Source organism: Augochlora pura, chromosome 4 (assembly GCF_028453695.1).
Source record: "Augochlora pura isolate Apur16 chromosome 4, APUR_v2.2.1, whole genome shotgun sequence".
In the NCBI taxonomy this organism is placed as follows: domain Eukaryota; kingdom Metazoa; phylum Arthropoda; class Insecta; order Hymenoptera; family Halictidae; genus Augochlora; species Augochlora pura.
In genome coordinates, this window is record NC_135775.1 from 26,499,329 (window position 1) to 26,515,785 (window position 16,457).

The 16,457-nt window shown below is 45.1% G+C and overlaps 2 protein-coding genes across 2 annotated transcripts; both read left to right on the top strand.

Moving 5' to 3' along the window:
* Positions 1 to 761: 761 nt before the first annotated feature.
* On the top strand, positions 762 to 13,658 carry LOC144468564 (segmentation protein paired). Its single transcript, XM_078178128.1, has 5 exons — positions 762 to 843; positions 2,430 to 2,568; positions 3,557 to 3,846; positions 11,265 to 11,678; positions 11,814 to 13,658. The coding sequence occupies exons 1-5, from the start codon at positions 762 to 764 to the stop codon at positions 12,407 to 12,409; spliced, it is 1,521 nt and encodes a 506-aa protein (XP_078034254.1). The 3' UTR covers positions 12,410 to 13,658.
* Positions 13,659 to 14,995: 1,337 nt separating this feature from the next.
* On the top strand, positions 14,996 to 16,102 carry LOC144468317 (uncharacterized). Its single transcript, XM_078177718.1, has 4 exons — positions 14,996 to 15,255; positions 15,338 to 15,534; positions 15,618 to 15,782; positions 15,856 to 16,102. Exons 1-4 carry the CDS (start codon positions 15,187 to 15,189, stop codon positions 15,911 to 15,913), a joined length of 489 nt encoding a protein of 162 aa, XP_078033844.1. The 5' UTR covers positions 14,996 to 15,186; the 3' UTR covers positions 15,914 to 16,102.
* Positions 16,103 to 16,457: the final 355 nt, after the last annotated feature.

Here is a 16,457-nt window from a genome sequence, read left to right on the forward strand (position 1 = left end):
TCTCTCTCTCTCTCTCTCTCTCTCTCTCTCTCTCTCTCTCTCTCTCTTCCTCTCTCTCTATCGCCTCGCTTCGTTACGTGAACGATCCGCTCGAATTCTCCCGCCCCGTTCGTCTTCGCGCGTCACCTTGACGCGCGAGATCACCGTGGGAAACCGATCAGGTTTCCGATCGCCGATCATGTTAATCGATCCTGTTTTTGGGACCTCCCGTCTCGCCGCGCGGCTGCCGCGCGGCCGCCGCGCGCTCGCTGCGAAAAACACCGCGCGGGAAAACATTCTCGTACCGAAAAAAAAAAATCGTTCTCGACTCGCTCGCGAGCGATTTAGGTTCTCTCGCGTTTTTCTTTTTTCATTATTCCGGTCGCGATCGAAGGACTTCCGTTACAATTCGAGGGAATTTTTTCTCCCCGCCCGTGGAAATTACGCAGTCCGTTTCTCTGTGAAATTCAACGGCACGGTTTTTTGCCGCGACACGGTCGTCGAAGGTCTTTCATTCGCCTCCTCAATTAGAAGCGTTCGCCGTCGATCGGACGACGACGGTTCTTCTACGATTTTTCTGCGAAAATCGAGAGCTTCCTGCATCGCGTTCGAATTTTTTTCCATCGCGACGTCGAAGGTCTTCGATGTGGTTTTTGTTTTTTTTTTTTCAAATGAAAATCTGTTCCGCGACCGCAGTTATGTCACGATACCATAAGCTCTTTTTTTTTTAAGTCGAACGTCATTGAGCGATGCTCGGCGCATTTTCAATTATTCAGATCGATATGCCAGATAGAACAATCTCCGACGTTGTTAACAATCGTTCTGAACAAAATTTTTTACCATGCAATTTATCTAGAAAATCAGGTACAATGATTGAAAAATTAATTTCTGTATATTAAGTATTTAAGTATATTAACCACTTAGCTGCGTCGATATATTTTTGAGATCAATTTTATATGTGTTTTACTGATCACATTAAGTACAGTTTTTCTTGTCAAGTTGTTCTAGAATTATTCTAGAATGTGCAAAATTTATGAATAGGTTGCACAATCATTTTAATCTAAAACATAGGAGGAAAATTTTTGTTTTCAAATGTAAAATCGCCATTTCCTTATGACGTGTATATACGTCGTCCGCAGCTAAGAGGTTAAGTAATATTCTGTATTCTAAATGTTTAAATTACAATTAAACATTTGCTAGGCCGATAATTAAAATATATTTCTCGAGATGTACAAGCTGGTTCCCAAAGATGTACCATAAATAAGTAAAAAGACCTCCATCGTTTCTTCATCCAATATCTGCAGTCGTAGCAACAATAACCAAGGGTTTCCATAAAACGGTACAGCTTCTTGCCGCGCGAGCAATAGGTTCGCGAAATAGGTGGCCGTCGAGAAGCCAAAGCCGGCGCGCGAAGCGATTTTTTTGATATCGATCGTCTGGTTCGATTATGCTATCGGGCAACAAGTAACCAACAATTCGTTTTTCCTCGCGGCGGTGTCTCGCTTCGACGACCACGCGCGCCGCACTTTATATTCTATGTATAATCGTGTGTATCGCGCGGCGGGGAGACACACGCGGAGTTTTTCATCTCGTTACTATGCCGGGAATAAATGAGTCAGAGAGTAGTCGGCCGAGCGAAGCTGTTTTGCTCGCTTTTCGATCGCGATCGCGATCGATCCCGGTAATATTCGACTCGATTAGTTGGCGGATCCAGCGTAAGAGAACTAACTCGTTGCGTTCGAATCGGCGGCCTCTCGCCGTCGGCGAAAAGATTCTGCTGCGCCTGCGTCCCCGCGTCTGCGTCCAGGTTCATCGAATAAATTGCTCGCTGGAAAAACACTTGCCGCGACGATTAATCGCGTCGACGGAGACCCGCCTTCGTTTTCCCAGCGCGTCGACGTCGACGAAAGGTTCTCCGCGCGACTCTTTCCGACGCGATCGCGAGATCCGTCGTACTTTGTTTGATCCTTAGGGAGATATTTAATTAGGCGAGCGTACGAAGGAGGATCTCTCGAACGAGAGCGAGAGCCGTCTCGATCCGCACGCTCGCGACCCGGGCAAATTATACGCTATCAGTGTTGTGCGTCGTAAACCCTTAGAATTCATTGGTCTTATCGTTATTTATGGGACCGCGTGGCACAATAACTCTTTCCTTCTCGGCTCTCCCGAGTCTCCTTCCTTCTTCCGTCGCGCTCCCCTTCGGAGCCGTCGAGCCTCCGCCGCGTGAACGCAGGAAACACGCGTCGAGGCGAAGGTGGAACGATAAATCCATGTTTCTCTTTATATTCGCCGTCGGGCGACTGTGTTCGGGTCCGACTCGCGCGGTCTTTCGCTGCTCGACAGCGAAACAAAAGGATCTCGCCGATTCCGAAAATCGACCTTGCGGATCAAAGGAACTAACTTCCTCGGGGGTTGTTCCGGAACTGATGGAGGATCTTTTTCTGTCACAGATTTGGGATCGATACCGGGTCAGGGCCGCGTCAATCAGCTCGGAGGTGTCTTCATCAACGGGCGGCCACTGCCGAACCATATCCGGTTGAAGATCGTCGAGATGGCCGCGACCGGGATCAGGCCGTGCGTCATATCGAGGTAAGCCGACTATTAAAGTTGAAAACTGAGATTACCTAACCCTTATTATGATAATAAAAAATTAGAGTTAATAATTCAATATAAAACGTTGGGCATTTAATTTTTACTCGGGAAATAGGTTGGAAACTATGAAACGGGCGCTGCAGCCGTATATAGGCTAGACAAAAATGCCCGTTTCATAGTTTCCAACCTTCTTGTGAAAAATCTAAAATTATTTGGTGAAATGTCGGTTGGAAACTATGAAACGGGCGCTGCAGTCGTATACAGGCTAGACAAGAACGCCCGTTTCATAGTTTCCAACCTAATATCGACATTTCACCAAATGATTTTAGATTTTTTCACAAGAAGGTTGGAAACTATGAAACGGGCGCTGCAGCCGTATACAGGCTAGACGAAAATGCCCGTTTCATAGTTTCCAACCTTCTTGTCAAAAATCTCTTAAAATTATTTGGTGAAATGTCGATATTGGCTTGGAAACTATGAAACGGGCGCTGCAACCGTTTACACACTAGACAAAAACGCCCGTTTCATAGTTTCCAACCTAATAACTTTGAATTTTCATAAGCTCTGCATTGGTTCGAAGCTTACTTCTTTCATCTCGATTATGGTATACAGACTAGACAAAAACGCTCGTTTCATAGTTTCCAACCTAATATCGACATCTCACCAAATAATTTTAGATATCTTCACAAGAAGGTTGGAAACTATGAAACGGGCGTTTTCGTCTAGTCTGTATACGGCTGCAGCGCCCGTTTCATAGTTTCCAACCTTCTTGTGAAACAATCTAAAATTATTTGGTGAAATGTCGATATTAGGTTGGAAACTATGAAACGGGCGCTGCAGCTATATACAAGCTAGAGAAAAACGCCCGTTTCATAGTTTCCAACCTAATAACTTTGAATTTTCATAAGCTCTGCATTGGTTCGAAGCTTGTTTCTTTCATCTCGATTACGGTATATAACGTTTCCCTTTGTACCCGCTTCGGCAGACAATTGAGGGTGTCTCACGGCTGCGTCTCGAAGATACTGAACCGGTACCAGGAAACCGGAAGCATCAGGCCGGGCGTGATCGGCGGCAGCAAGCCGCGAGTGGCCACGCCGGAAGTCGAGGCAAGGATCGAGGAGTACAAGCGCGACAATCCGGGCATATTCTCTTGGGAGATACGCGACCGGCTGATCAAAGAAGGGATCTGCGACAGGACGAGCGCGCCGAGCGTCTCCGCGATCTCCAGGCTGCTCAGAGGACGGGATCCCGAGGAGGAGGCCAAGCTGGGAGACGGTGAGTTTGCTCGAACAATTTCAATCAGCGACGGAAATTTCGCAATCGAGGAATGCGCGCGCGCGATTCGATAAAAACGAGTCGAGAAAAATGTCGTCGAGACACGCGGGGATGGGAAAAGTATCGGTGGTTGAATGTATTTCGAAAAAGCGGCGGACAAAAAAATGTCCGCGCGCGTTCTTTCGCGTATCCGCGGGGCCGACCAAGATTGATGATCCGGCTGAATCAGTGAATCAGAGGCTCTCGGGAATGGTTCCCCCGCGACAGCGCCACCGTGGAAAATTAGATTATAACGACACCGCGGCTCCCGTAATTTGGTCCTCTCGAGGCCTCCGATGGCCGGAGTCGGAAATTGAATCGGCCGGGCTTTTTTACCACCCCTAATTTTCTCGGCCCCGAGGACGAGCCGCCGTTGGAAATTCAGCGCGACGGTTACGCCAGAAAGTTCGAGCCTCTCCGGCAGAGGTTTTCCACGAACGCTTTCCCCTCTCTCTCTTTATCGCTTGAAATTCTCGTCGTTCCCTTCGACCCTTCGTATGCACGGCCGCGCGAAATTCGCCGTCGGTTTTTCCCAGCAAAAAGTGTGTCCGCGATAAAAGCGACCATTAAGGTGTAACAGCTTCCTGCGCGCAGGGTAATGTTCCATCCGCGGGGCAAATTACCCGCGCAGGAAATTACGAGGCAGATCAAAAGTGGAGCTTAGCGATGTAGTTCGCAGTTAATTCGCGGCTCCGGCCAGAAACTTTCCACCCGGGACTCTTTAATCATCGCGCACCTTACGAAAAACTGTTTCTTAGTCGCGGCCGTGTTCCGCCTCCCCTAAGGAGCTTAAACCACGGAACGAAGATCCGGGGGTTCTAACACACGCGTCACGAAGATCACCTCGATCAGATATCAGGGCTCGATAGAGGCCTCGAACCGCCTCCGCTCGCGGAAACTTGCAGAACCCTCCGCGCGGACGACTCGCTGCTCTTTTATCGGCCAGCCGCGATCTAAACCACTTTTGATATCATCGGGAACCGTGGGCTATCGCGCGACTCCCTGACCCTCGGGAAAATAAGACATCTTTATGCGCTTCCGGTGCTCGCCGCGAACCGTTCCACCTAATAATCTCTCTGCCGGACGTTCGTTTGTAAAAAAGTGTGTCAAACACGTTTACAACCGCCTCATCTACAATGTAGAACGTGTCGCCGCCATTTTATTCGGGCTCTGTACTTAGTCGCCGGATATCTTCCGAAGCTGAAATATTTTCAATCGATGTTCGTTGGAAAATAAATGTCGACGCTTCTTTAAATCTCGAAGCGAGAATTAGAATTTTCGGAACAGATCCAATTCAAATTAATATTGAAACAGATTCGTTGATTTATATAAATCTATATGAAAAACATTCTTCTTAATTCACACTTTACAGATATTTAACCCTTCGCGGTCGGAGCCATTTTGAACTCGAGATCCAAAATATTTCTCCAAACTTACAGCGTTTCTATTTCAAGTAACCTTTGCGCGTTTTGCATATTATATAATTAATATTTGCGACTCTTGCGATAATTAACAGTTGCTCTTAACGATTTTTTTGTATGTAAGTAAAGTTGATAAAAATGAGTTTGAAACGTGGCACGATTAATTTTCAGCGGCGCCTTAGGGTCGACATCGGACCGCGAAAGGTTAATTAATAGATTCAGATGTTGGTGGCATAAATTTCCAAATAATCGCATTAATACATATTTAACCCTTTGCACTCGAAGCGATTTTAAGCCTAGATCTAAAACAGCTATTTAAACCAGCCGCCAAAATTCCCATTTTATATAACTTAGTACAATTTATGAATACGAAATTCATTCTAGCGAATCGTAAAATTGTTACGCTTTTAACAATCTTTTTTAAATAATAGGATATTTAATACTGTCAAAATTATTTTGGAAATGATATTACGATTTTTATTGGCGCCACTCGAGTGCTAAGGGTTAATGATAACGCGTAATCCAGTGAATCGGTGATTAATTAAGACTCGAAACATTGTTCCCGAAACAGTTTTCAAGCGTCGATCGCGTTTAAATAATTTGCATCAGGGTACAAAGTAGACGACGGCGGCCGGCGGCGGCATAGGATGAAACCCGTTAGGAGCTCACGGCCTTTAATGATTCCCCGAACTCACCCCCTCCCTCGTGCAAGGCCCGGCCCACGAAGAGAGAGAGAGAGAGAGAGAGAGAGGGAGTTTTGCTCGGGCCCCGCGCAAGTAGCACGAAATAAGCATAATCACCAGAACCGATCGGAATAGGAAAATTGCGAAGATGTCGGAACTTAGTAGCGAGTTCGCGCTCACGATCGTGTTCCCGATGACACGCCCCATCAGCTGGCCATGCCAAGACCACCAAGGGAATCGCCTCTCTCCGACGGGAGCCGTGTACGCTCTCCGCGCAGCGCAGCGCAGCGGCGGAGAAAACGGTGAATGAATAAATTAAATGGTCGCGCATTAATCAGCCTCGCGTTTCTCGATCTTGGAAATTACCGGGTTCCCGGGGCCCCGCAGAACGATCGGTAGCTCTCTGTAATTTTCTCGCCGCCCGGTACATGCCCACGTGCACGCGGGCCCCGAAAGTTCGATAGGTGGTATCGGGAACCGAAGAGAAGCCGAGAGGTGGTAACGGGAACGCGAGAGAACACGAGAGACTACGAGAGACTTCGAGACGATGGTGTCGAGGGAGGAAGGTGGAGAGAGAAGAAGAGATCTCGAGGATCCTCGCCGGATCGGCGAGGATTCGGGTGAACGATTCTCTTGGCCGATTCATCGCGCTTGATTATACTAGCGCGCTCCCTGTGCAATTAGCTCGCTCGAGGAAAGTGGGCCCCACGAGTGTTAATACTTTGACGATCATCATCTATATGCGGGCCGCGCTGGGACAACCCTAAACGCCGTCGCTTAGGCGGTTAGCGCGGCAACGCGCCGCGGTGGACGAAGTTTCTTCAAATATTGAGAACGATTGGTCGCGACGATCTTTTAAATAGTTTGTCTGATCTTTTAAATCTTTAAGTAGTTTGTCAGGATGGCAGCCATTTTAAATACTAACAAGCAGAATCGAAATACTATTTTTTCCAAATTGCATTTTTATACGATTTAACACATGTCTGCATTGATTGCACGATGGTTCTTCTTCTTACAATTAACAATTCAATAACTTTCTCTTAACAATCCCAAGTTGCAGAGATTTTCGCTTCTCAATTTTTCAAACGCGCGTCTGTGTTATCTAATTTTTCGTTGCTTTGGTGTTATTTAATTTTGTTTTATAAACTCTCGTCATCGTCGCGCGATGAAAAATAAAATTCGTGGAATATAGTATTAGGTTTTTATTCTTGGGCTTTAACGCCAACATGCGAAGGAAACTATTAACCCTTAATTAGGCGCACGGGGTCAGGGCCACAGGGTCACAGTAAGTATTTGTTTCTTAAAGTTCAGTATATTAAAGAACTTTATTAATTACTATAGAAATCCATTAAGTTTTATTCCTTTCTGATATTCCTTTCCCAATGTTTTTTTGGGGTTATTTTTTGGGTTTATTTGAGGTTATAAGACCCCATGCGCCTAATCGGGTGATTTTCTTAATGCGCCTAATTAAGGGTTAATTATAAAAATTACATAAATAATATATTAGTGGATTTTCCAAACACTATGTTCTATACTTCTCGCATAGAATATACATCGATTTGTCTCTCGGTAAAATATCTTTCGAGAGCAGGGCGCGATGATCGACGCTAAGGATTTCTCACGGTAGGGGGTTGTTTCCACCCTCGGGCGAAGAGACACCGACAGCCGAGGCTCGTTCCGACGGCGGTGGTCTGTCAAGGGGCCGGCCCGGAACAGAAGCGTTTCGTCGGCGGACTTGAAAGAGAGGAACGAGAAAGAGAAGACCCTGGCCCCCGGTAGATTTGTAAGTCGATCGGCCGCCACCCGACGGTCGGTCCCCGCTCTTTCAAAACAAAAAGAGGAGGGCAAAAACACGGCGTTAACTGCCGCGGGGGTGGGAAACTCGGGGAAGCGCCGACCACCGAACGCGGTCGTCGACAAACCACCGCGCGTTTAGAGTCGTCGTTCTTCTGCGAATTTAATTTTTATAGAAATTTCTCTATGGAAATTCGATCTTTTAACGTTCGAGAGAAGTTTTCTTTAATTTAAAGAGTTTCATTTTTGCGTAATTATTTGGACAAGGTTCGCAACGTCGTATTAACCTTAGAACGACTCCCCGCCATTTTTCAATATAAATAGTAATTAAAATATTATTTACCATTTTTCAAATTTTTAGTATTTTTATACAACGTCTACAGAAAATTGAAAAATATCGTAGGGTCTCCAACAATCCCATAAGCCGAGTTTAGAGTTAAATATTGCAAGGATTAACGCAATGTTAAAATATTAAATATTGCCTCGAATATGAAAATTGAAAGAACAATCGATGCGGTACCATTCACTTTTCTATTCCAAAAATGAACTATTTAAATTTCTCGAGTTTCGCTTCATAATTCAATAACATTTTTCCCGTCTATTTTTCTCTGATTTTTCGCGAGAGAAAACGAACGCGTGCGCCGTTCGCCGAGCTCTGCCGACGCTCTCCGTGCCCCGCGGAATCGCTCCGGTCGAGCTACCCGGCAATCTCTAACACCCAGCGGGTTAATTCCGGGGTTCGAAAGTTTGGTAATAACCGGCCGGTAGCAGGGCGCTCTCGAGCCTCGCGGAAGGTTGCAATTTCTGATCCCGCGAAATCGTTTCCATCCGACGCGTTTCGAGGCGGAACCGAGCCACGGCGGAGTCGCTTCACTCCGGGTTTCGAGAACTCGTTGAAAGGGTTGAGAAGGAGAAAGAAGCGGCCGGTTTAATGAGCTCCGATAAAGGTGCGTTTTACAAGGATTTATCGATCAATTTCGGCGTCGATCCGCGATCACGAGAACGTCGCGCGAGCGCGTCGCTCTTTCGTACGGAAGATACACATCGAGGACCCCTCATTTAACCCTTCATTTCCTTGAAGAACTGCTCGAGAGCCCCTTATTAATACGCCGCGGATATTTATGGGGTTTGCATTTGGCACAGGGAACATTCGAATTCTTCTTTCGAAGTCTCTTTTAGAGTTTCCTTAATTTCTATTATTATATTATTATATACCTTGATTACACCGTCGAAAATATACATAAAATCCACTTGTTAAATTTTTCCAAAAGTTTACCATCGAATCCAAAAGATAAAGAATTTCCAAATAGGTTTCTCAGATTTATCTCATTTTCCTTAAGTGTCACAATACTTTCTTGCGGTATAGGGAGGAAGGAGGGGAGGGGGAAGTGTATTATGCGACTCTCGAAGCGTAAACACGCGCGGCGGTAACGACTGTATTATATAAGCGAGTAAAGCGTATTTTTCCCCGTGGAAGATGGATTATTTCAGCGGCTTTGCGACATCAATGGACCCGCGGACAAAATAAGTCGAGGCGTAATCGTGGGGGAGGAAATTGTGGTAGTTGAGTTAGGCGTCGAATAATAGAGAGACAGAGAGAGAGAGAGAGAGGCACGCGGGGAGGAATTCGAGCGACGGCGACGCCGGGACTCTCGCAGACGCATTTTTAGATTGCAGGGAATTTATCATCGGGGAACCGCGGAGTCGGACGAGACGCGTCCGTAAAAAGAAGAAGAGGCCGCGCGCGCGGAAGAGAGCGAAGGCCCCGCCGCGCGAAGCGTCGTCGTCGTCGTCGTCTTGAAATTGTCGAGCGGGAGAGCGCGGGCTTTTGCGCGGGCCGCGACTAATCGGCCGACGACGCCTGACGCCGGGACGCCCCGCGTTGATGCCCATTCGACACGGACTCTATTCCCGGACCCGGGGACCCGGCTTCTTCCTTTTCCTTTCTCGCATCGGCTACGCTTCTGGCGTTCCGCTAAACTATAGCGACGCGCCGTCGACGTCGCGCTTCCGTCAGATTTTCGAAATTCCCCGCCATTTTGTTCTCGACTCCCCTCTGCTATTTATTAACCCTTCGAACTCGAGTGGCGCCACTGAAACGCCAAACGACAATTTTTACATAATTAACAAAATAGCGTTGACATTGTTAACCCTTTGCAGTCGGGAGCGATTTCTCAACTGGAAATACAAAATATTTTTTTAAACTCGCAGCGTCTCGATTTCATATAACTTGCAGCATTTTATACATTATGGAATTAAATTTTCCAACTACTGCAACAGTTAACAGTCCTTGACAATTTTTTGAATACTTTGAATATTTTAAATGGCACCAAATAAATTTCAATAGTAAAATAAATTTCATTAATAAAATTAAAATCAAATCCTAGTTACCATGCTATACCAAACTATACATGGTCCATGTATAACCAAACTCTCACACTCGGCAAAATATATAAATTTCGATATATTTATGCCTGTCGATAACAATGGACGCGGCTGTAGCAATTGAAACAAAAGAGTCAAAAGGGGGTATGGGGTGGGTGGGGGATATGGGAGAGAACAGTATGGTCGGTCGCGAATCGAGTGTGAAATAACCAGCGCAATGTGTGCGGCGCGGAGAGAGCGGTCCCTCTTTGAACTCCTGGGTTCGGCAAAACAAACCATAAACGTGCGTTCACCTGGAGGGACCGGGGCCCGGGCAGGTGACACGAGGAATTAATAGCTATTAGACACGACCCCGTAATTTTCGACCCTCTCTCTCTCTCTCTCTCTCTCTCTCTCTCTGGGGTCCCGCGCGGCACCCCATTATTTCGCTGTATTTCTATTATTTTGTTGCTCGTTCTGCTAACCAGTCGTGTCGGTTGTTAACGCCGGACCAGCAACGAGGAAGCTTCGTGTTGTAAGATATCCTCCTCCTTCTTCTCCGAGGTGGAGGAGGTCTCCGCTGTGATTCCATTTGTGAAGTAGCGAAGACATAACCTCGACAACCCTTTCGCTTGATACGTATAAAAATCGCTGCAGACGACTTAATAATACTGCTATATACCTCAATAATTATCTAAAATAATTAATATATATGTAAAGAAACTGTATTTGTTTCATTCAAATCCGCCGCTCAACGCGGCCATAGTGAGTCGGTGACAGCTGACGAGTAGGGATCGATTTTGTCATCGCGTGGGGAAGACATATGAAGATCTAGTGAATTAGAAAGAGAACCGCGTGTATGATTGAAGTGACGAAACGAACTTACACCACAAATAGACTTTAATGTCGTTTCTTTATTACAGAAACTCAATTCTGATTATTTGATGGTGTGAGAACCCCCCTTAACCTCAACCGACACGAAATACCATTATATATATATACCTCAGTAATTATCGAAAATATTTAATATATACACCTCAATAATTATCTAAAATAATTACTATCGAATTTCAAAATTGATTCAGATTCTTAATCGATTGTTTTCTTTTATGTGCAGGCAAAACCAGCTCAGGTTCAGACTGCGAGAGCGAGCCAGGCATCCCCCTGAAGAGGAAGCAGAGAAGGAGCAGAACTACCTTCACGGCCCACCAGCTGGACGAGTTGGAAAGAGCGTTCGAGAGGACTCAGTATCCGGACATCTACACGAGGGAGGAGCTGGCCCAAAGGACCAAGTTAACGGAGGCTAGGATCCAGGTTTGGTTCAGCAACAGAAGGGCCCGGCTCAGGAAACAATTATCATCGACGACTTCCGGGGGCTACGTCAGCTCCGTGGCTTATCCGGCCGCATCCTACGTTCTCCATCCCCCGGCTGCGCCGCATCCTCACACCGCGGCCACCGTACCCTCGAACCACCCGCATGCTCATCCGCATGGACAGACTTTGCCTGACACTACGTTCTCTTCCAGTCAAGGTAGAATTTATATCTCTTATTTGCTATAATAATTTGTATAATTATATTTAAAAAGATAGTCTCTGGTTAGATATATAACATAAATAAAATAAAACTAAAAAGAGTGGATTGATAACGTTGTTTTTCCATTTGCAGTTCCAGAACTATACTCGTCTCACCACGCAAGCATGTCTCATCAGCTGGCGTCGGAGTCGTCCCGTCTGCCCTCGTCGGTCGGATCAGCGCCCAGTTACGGCCTGCCGCCGTCGGTGAGCTACCCCAGCACACTGCTGCCGCCAACCTCGTCCACCAGCGCCAACCACATGACCCACCAAGCATCTCCCGTGCCGCCGACTTCGTCGACCTACCAACAAAGCAGCAGTCATCAACTTCCACCCACCCCTAACTCCTTGGTGACCATGATGGGTCCAAATTCCGGCAACTCGAACCCTTCCTCCGACCCATTGACCTCCTCGGATCTCCCGATCAGCTCCGTCTCCCCTGTGCAACAACAACAACAACAGCAACAGCAGCAACAACAACAGCCTAGTCAGGGCAGCACCTCGCCCTCTTGGAACCTGCCAATCCCCAGCGGCGGAAGGGTCGGACTCCCGAGCCCCCCGACCAGCCTCCAGCAGCCCCACGCGCACACCAGCCATCCGCATCAAGCGTTCGCCAGCCATTACAGCGCGCAAGGCTTCCAGCAACCACCCAGGCCCACTCCTCATCAACCCTTCTACAGCTGGTACTGAGGCTGCTCTCGGACTCGGTCGTTTGAACCGCGCGGCGTAAAATGTACAAGTTTTCAGCTGGGTCTGACTTGCGATTGTTGAGAATGTATATCGAAAAAATGCGTGCCCCTCTCTGTTGGCAAGATTGCGCGCAGGCGGTGTTCGTAAAGTCTCTGTTAGTTGAGGGTACGGTATGACCGTGTCGTCGACTGTTGGACTAATTGCCATAATGCTTGGCCTCGGATGAACCGAGTATCGGGAATCTTAACCGAGGGCACCGATTCTTCAAAATCTGTGATTAGGCGGTCGTTACGATGTCCGAGGGTATGTACGAGAGAGAGAGAGAGAGAGAGAGATTGTGATGTTTGACGATGAACCAGTGTGTTCGAAACAGCCGAATTATCGTTCACGCGTGGAACACGGTTCGATTTTCTATTCGCGAATATATACTCGATTAGAGGATTCATTGGGGAACCAAAAAACAAACCAATGCGACTGACACTCCACTTTGTTGATAGAATAGAACGCCCTTATCTAGTTGACTGTCCTTTTTGGATAGCTGGTGGACAGGATGTAAATATGACAATTTATTTAAATGCTTTTTTTCGAAGAAAGCGGCACGAACGGAGGGATGAAATATTATCCGAGAAACTTGTTAAGTCGTGCCAGTAAGTTCAGCGTGTATTTGTTTAAACGTTAGGTTTGTAATATTCGTGATTGTATATATTTTAGGATAATTCTTCGTTTTTAGTGTTCATTGAGGATAAACGCGTCCAGTGATTGCACTGTATTTAAATACGTTTCGTGCGAGATTGTAGATATGTATATATTAAAACATGGTAAATGTTATTTATAATCGAAAAACGATCAGCATGCGAACTGTGTTCGATCATACTTTCGGTTTGTAATTATTGTAAATTATTGTTAGCTTGCCGAGCATAAATTAACAACGCTATTAAGCAAATAGGTAGTGTAAATATTTCGGTAGTTCCTTCATTCTTGGTTTTCGGGTACTTTGTCCTTTAGTTTCTATCGTTTCACGTTTCGTGTGTGTCTATACAGTCTGACCAAAAATGTATTTAATTGTGTAAATAGACAGATTCGCGTCAGTTTTACAAATGTAATTAGGAGCTGTTGTATGAAATATTTCTTTCGGTGCAAGTACAGTTTCAACAATTGAGAAAAATGATCGACCCTTGAAACACGCCTTGCTCGTCGATAAATTTTAGTAAATGTTAAGCTAATTTAACGCGTAAATATTGTATAAAATATTAGGTAGTCGATACATATTGTATTTTATTGCCAATGATAATTCAATAAAAGTTTAATGAAAACGTTTGATAATCAGAGATAGTTGAATCGCAGTGGCGAACGTTTATTTCCAAGAAATTAGCGAGAAATATAGTGTGTACGACTTATTGCGTTTCAAGTATAGCTATGTAAGGTAGAGTTAAGCTAACTCCTCCGTCTGCTTGTGGCGCAATCCGTGGTGAAACGCTGAAACTGGTAGCCAATTAGCAACGCGAGAGATGGTGGTTCAGCCGATTGCTCGAGCACAAACTCGATTTTGTCAATCAAATAAACGTGTCACAGATATCGAGAGAAACGTTTTAAAAAAATTTAGTATAAGGTACTGCAATGTTTTTAAATCTGACAAATATTCTAGCTGATTGAAAATGTGAAATAATTTCCCTTGCTTGAAAGCAACGGTTAAGCGGCGCCTCCACAGCGGCGGGTTTATGAACTAGCTTTACCTGCACTTACCATCTCTGAAAAAAGAACAAGGATTGTAACTAGAAATCGACCATCTGGCGTCTCGGTCTAAAAGCAGAGATCAGGAGCGCCATCTCGCGTCTCGGTTATAAAGCTGAGATCAAACCGGCGTGAATGACGTAACCGTCCTGAAACTGACGTAACCGGCCTGAACCTTTTTTCTTTTAACGTGGAGGAAATCTGCCAGCCAGACACCTGCCCGGGGGAGCAGACTGGGGATAGTGTGGGGTTCCTATCCTTCGATGTTGAGTATGTCCTTCACCCCCGGTTTTGTTGGCTAATCTTAACAGTTGGCAGGGCAGGGGGGAGGGAAATCGACTTGCCCCCCCCCCCCCCTACAGGGTACCTACTAAAACCTCCACGGCGACCTTCGGACGCTATGTCACCATCGGGCGGGTTCCTAACTAGCCTAATCGATAATTTAAGGGAACACGAAAAATGTGTAGGAGTAGAATTCATGGCTGTGTATTGCATTCGTGTCACGTATGCCAGAGATGTACCTTCTAAAGAAAACATTGAAGCACGTTTTGTTGTCCGTACAGCGCCGATTGATGTAGTGGCGAAACGCTGAAACTACTAGCAAAATGAACGACATTCGATATTTGGCTGATAGTTTGAGCGTATTGCCACCACTCCAACTGGCATTGTATGATTAACGAACAGAGCTTCATTATTTCCCCACAAAAGGCGCCACATATGAACATGGAGGTTTGCCTATAAACAAAAGAGAGAGAAAAGACAACAGAATTAGATACGAATCGAAAACATAACCAATAATGTAATCAGAAAATATGTAATCTGATAGATCCCAAGTCAAAAATCGGTAAGATTCGTGACACCATAGAAACTCCGTTTGTAAAACGAAGATCAAAGATCCGAATACGAAAAGTCTGAAACACAACCCTTAATATGGGAATCCCTTGACATAGCCAAATGCAGAAACCAAATTGAATGATATTTGATATTGTAGAAAAGAAGAAACAATATTGAATAAATACAAATTCTTGAAAAAAAAAATTAAACAAATGGGTACATATCTCGATTACTTTCAAAATATTTTTCCTGCAGTTTCACAGAAAGTATCGACTCGCGAGGTAATCGATATCATTTCCAAAAAAAAGAGATCGCTGCAGCTATTAATCAAGATTGGAATTTTCATCGGGTGCTTAATTTCAGACTAGCGTTACCGAGGTACAATCCAAAAGTCACAATTACCTGAGGAAGAAACAAATCTTTGAGGCGTTTCATTTTTTGATTGGACATTTGATCATTTACCAGCCGGTAGATCCAATTCAATATTTATATCAATTACTCGACGACTGCATACTATTCCGATCGGGGCTAAAACAGCCACGACTATTTTGGATGCAAAAGTAACTGCAAAGTGTAGAAATGACGCATTACATACGAGTATTGCGCGAGTACTCTTTATTTGTACTTTTCTTAATTGTTGCAGGCAATTGGATAGCATTTTTCGGAACATTAGCGTTCGCAATTCGGGATTTGTCTCTATAGATTCGTACAAATTTAGCATGAAGATGTTGAATATACATTCGTATAACCCCTGTCCCGCAGAATGCGCTCCTGGATACGTAAATTGGCAAACATTTTGTTCTGAGATGTAAGTTTTTTCCTCTGTTATGAATAGTAAAAGAGAGAATTAGATTTTACAAAAAGAGGTGGGCATGTTTCAGAATGAACAGCTTGGAATATGAACTAGCACGAATCACGGGAAAGGCTACTCCTGTTTGAACCCCCTCTTGTTCAGCCCTCACCATTTGCAATTTATTGATAGAGTAAGATAAGATGGTAGATCGTAACTGGTGTGCAATAAATTTGCTATGCCATTGTAATGCCGGTCAAATGTTACACACATATAGCAGATACATGAACAAATTTTCCCCATGAATTTGTGTCAATTATTGTACAAGTACCTCAAAAATGAGAATCGGCGGTCAACATCGTTACAGGATGTAATAATAACAAATATAAGTATTGTAATGAGATTCAACTATTACGAACGGCATGTATTAACAACAACACGGTTGTGTAGTCACAGTTCCAGCCACAGCAACAACAGTAGCAGCGTAGCGTACTAACATACTGACGACAAGATGAACCCAGATAAACGACAACGCTGTAAAGAAAAAGTAAAGAAAGACACAGACAGAGTGCAGAGTGACAGAGAATGCAAGATGAGGAGGGAATGGAAAAGGAAAAAAAGAGAGGTATAGACGGAGAATCAAAGGACGAAACTAAACGGTGCGAGACGAGTCGAGTCGAGTCGTGGCGAGTC

What these genes read in the sequence shown, in the direction of transcription:
- LOC144468317 (XM_078177718.1), top strand. Translation starts at nt 15,187, where the DNA reads ATGGGTACATATCTCGATTACTTTCAAAATATTTTTCCTGCAGTTTCA. An exon ending in CGACTATTTTGGATGCAAAA is followed by an intron (nt 15,535 to 15,617) that starts GTAACTGCAAAG and finishes TAATTGTTGCAG; the next exon opens with GCAATTGGATAGCATTTTTC. An exon ending in CAAACATTTTGTTCTGAGAT is followed by an intron (nt 15,783 to 15,855) that starts GTAAGTTTTTTC and finishes GGCATGTTTCAG; the next exon opens with AATGAACAGCTTGGAATATG.
- LOC144468564 (XM_078178128.1), top strand. Translation starts at nt 762, where the DNA reads ATGCCAGATAGAACAATCTCCGACGTTGTTAACAATCGTTCTGAACAA. An exon ending in CAATTTATCTAGAAAATCAG is followed by an intron (nt 844 to 2,429) that starts GTACAATGATTG and finishes TTTCTGTCACAG; the next exon opens with ATTTGGGATCGATACCGGGT. An exon ending in GGAGGCCAAGCTGGGAGACG is followed by an intron (nt 3,847 to 11,264) that starts GTGAGTTTGCTC and finishes TTTTATGTGCAG; the next exon opens with GCAAAACCAGCTCAGGTTCA.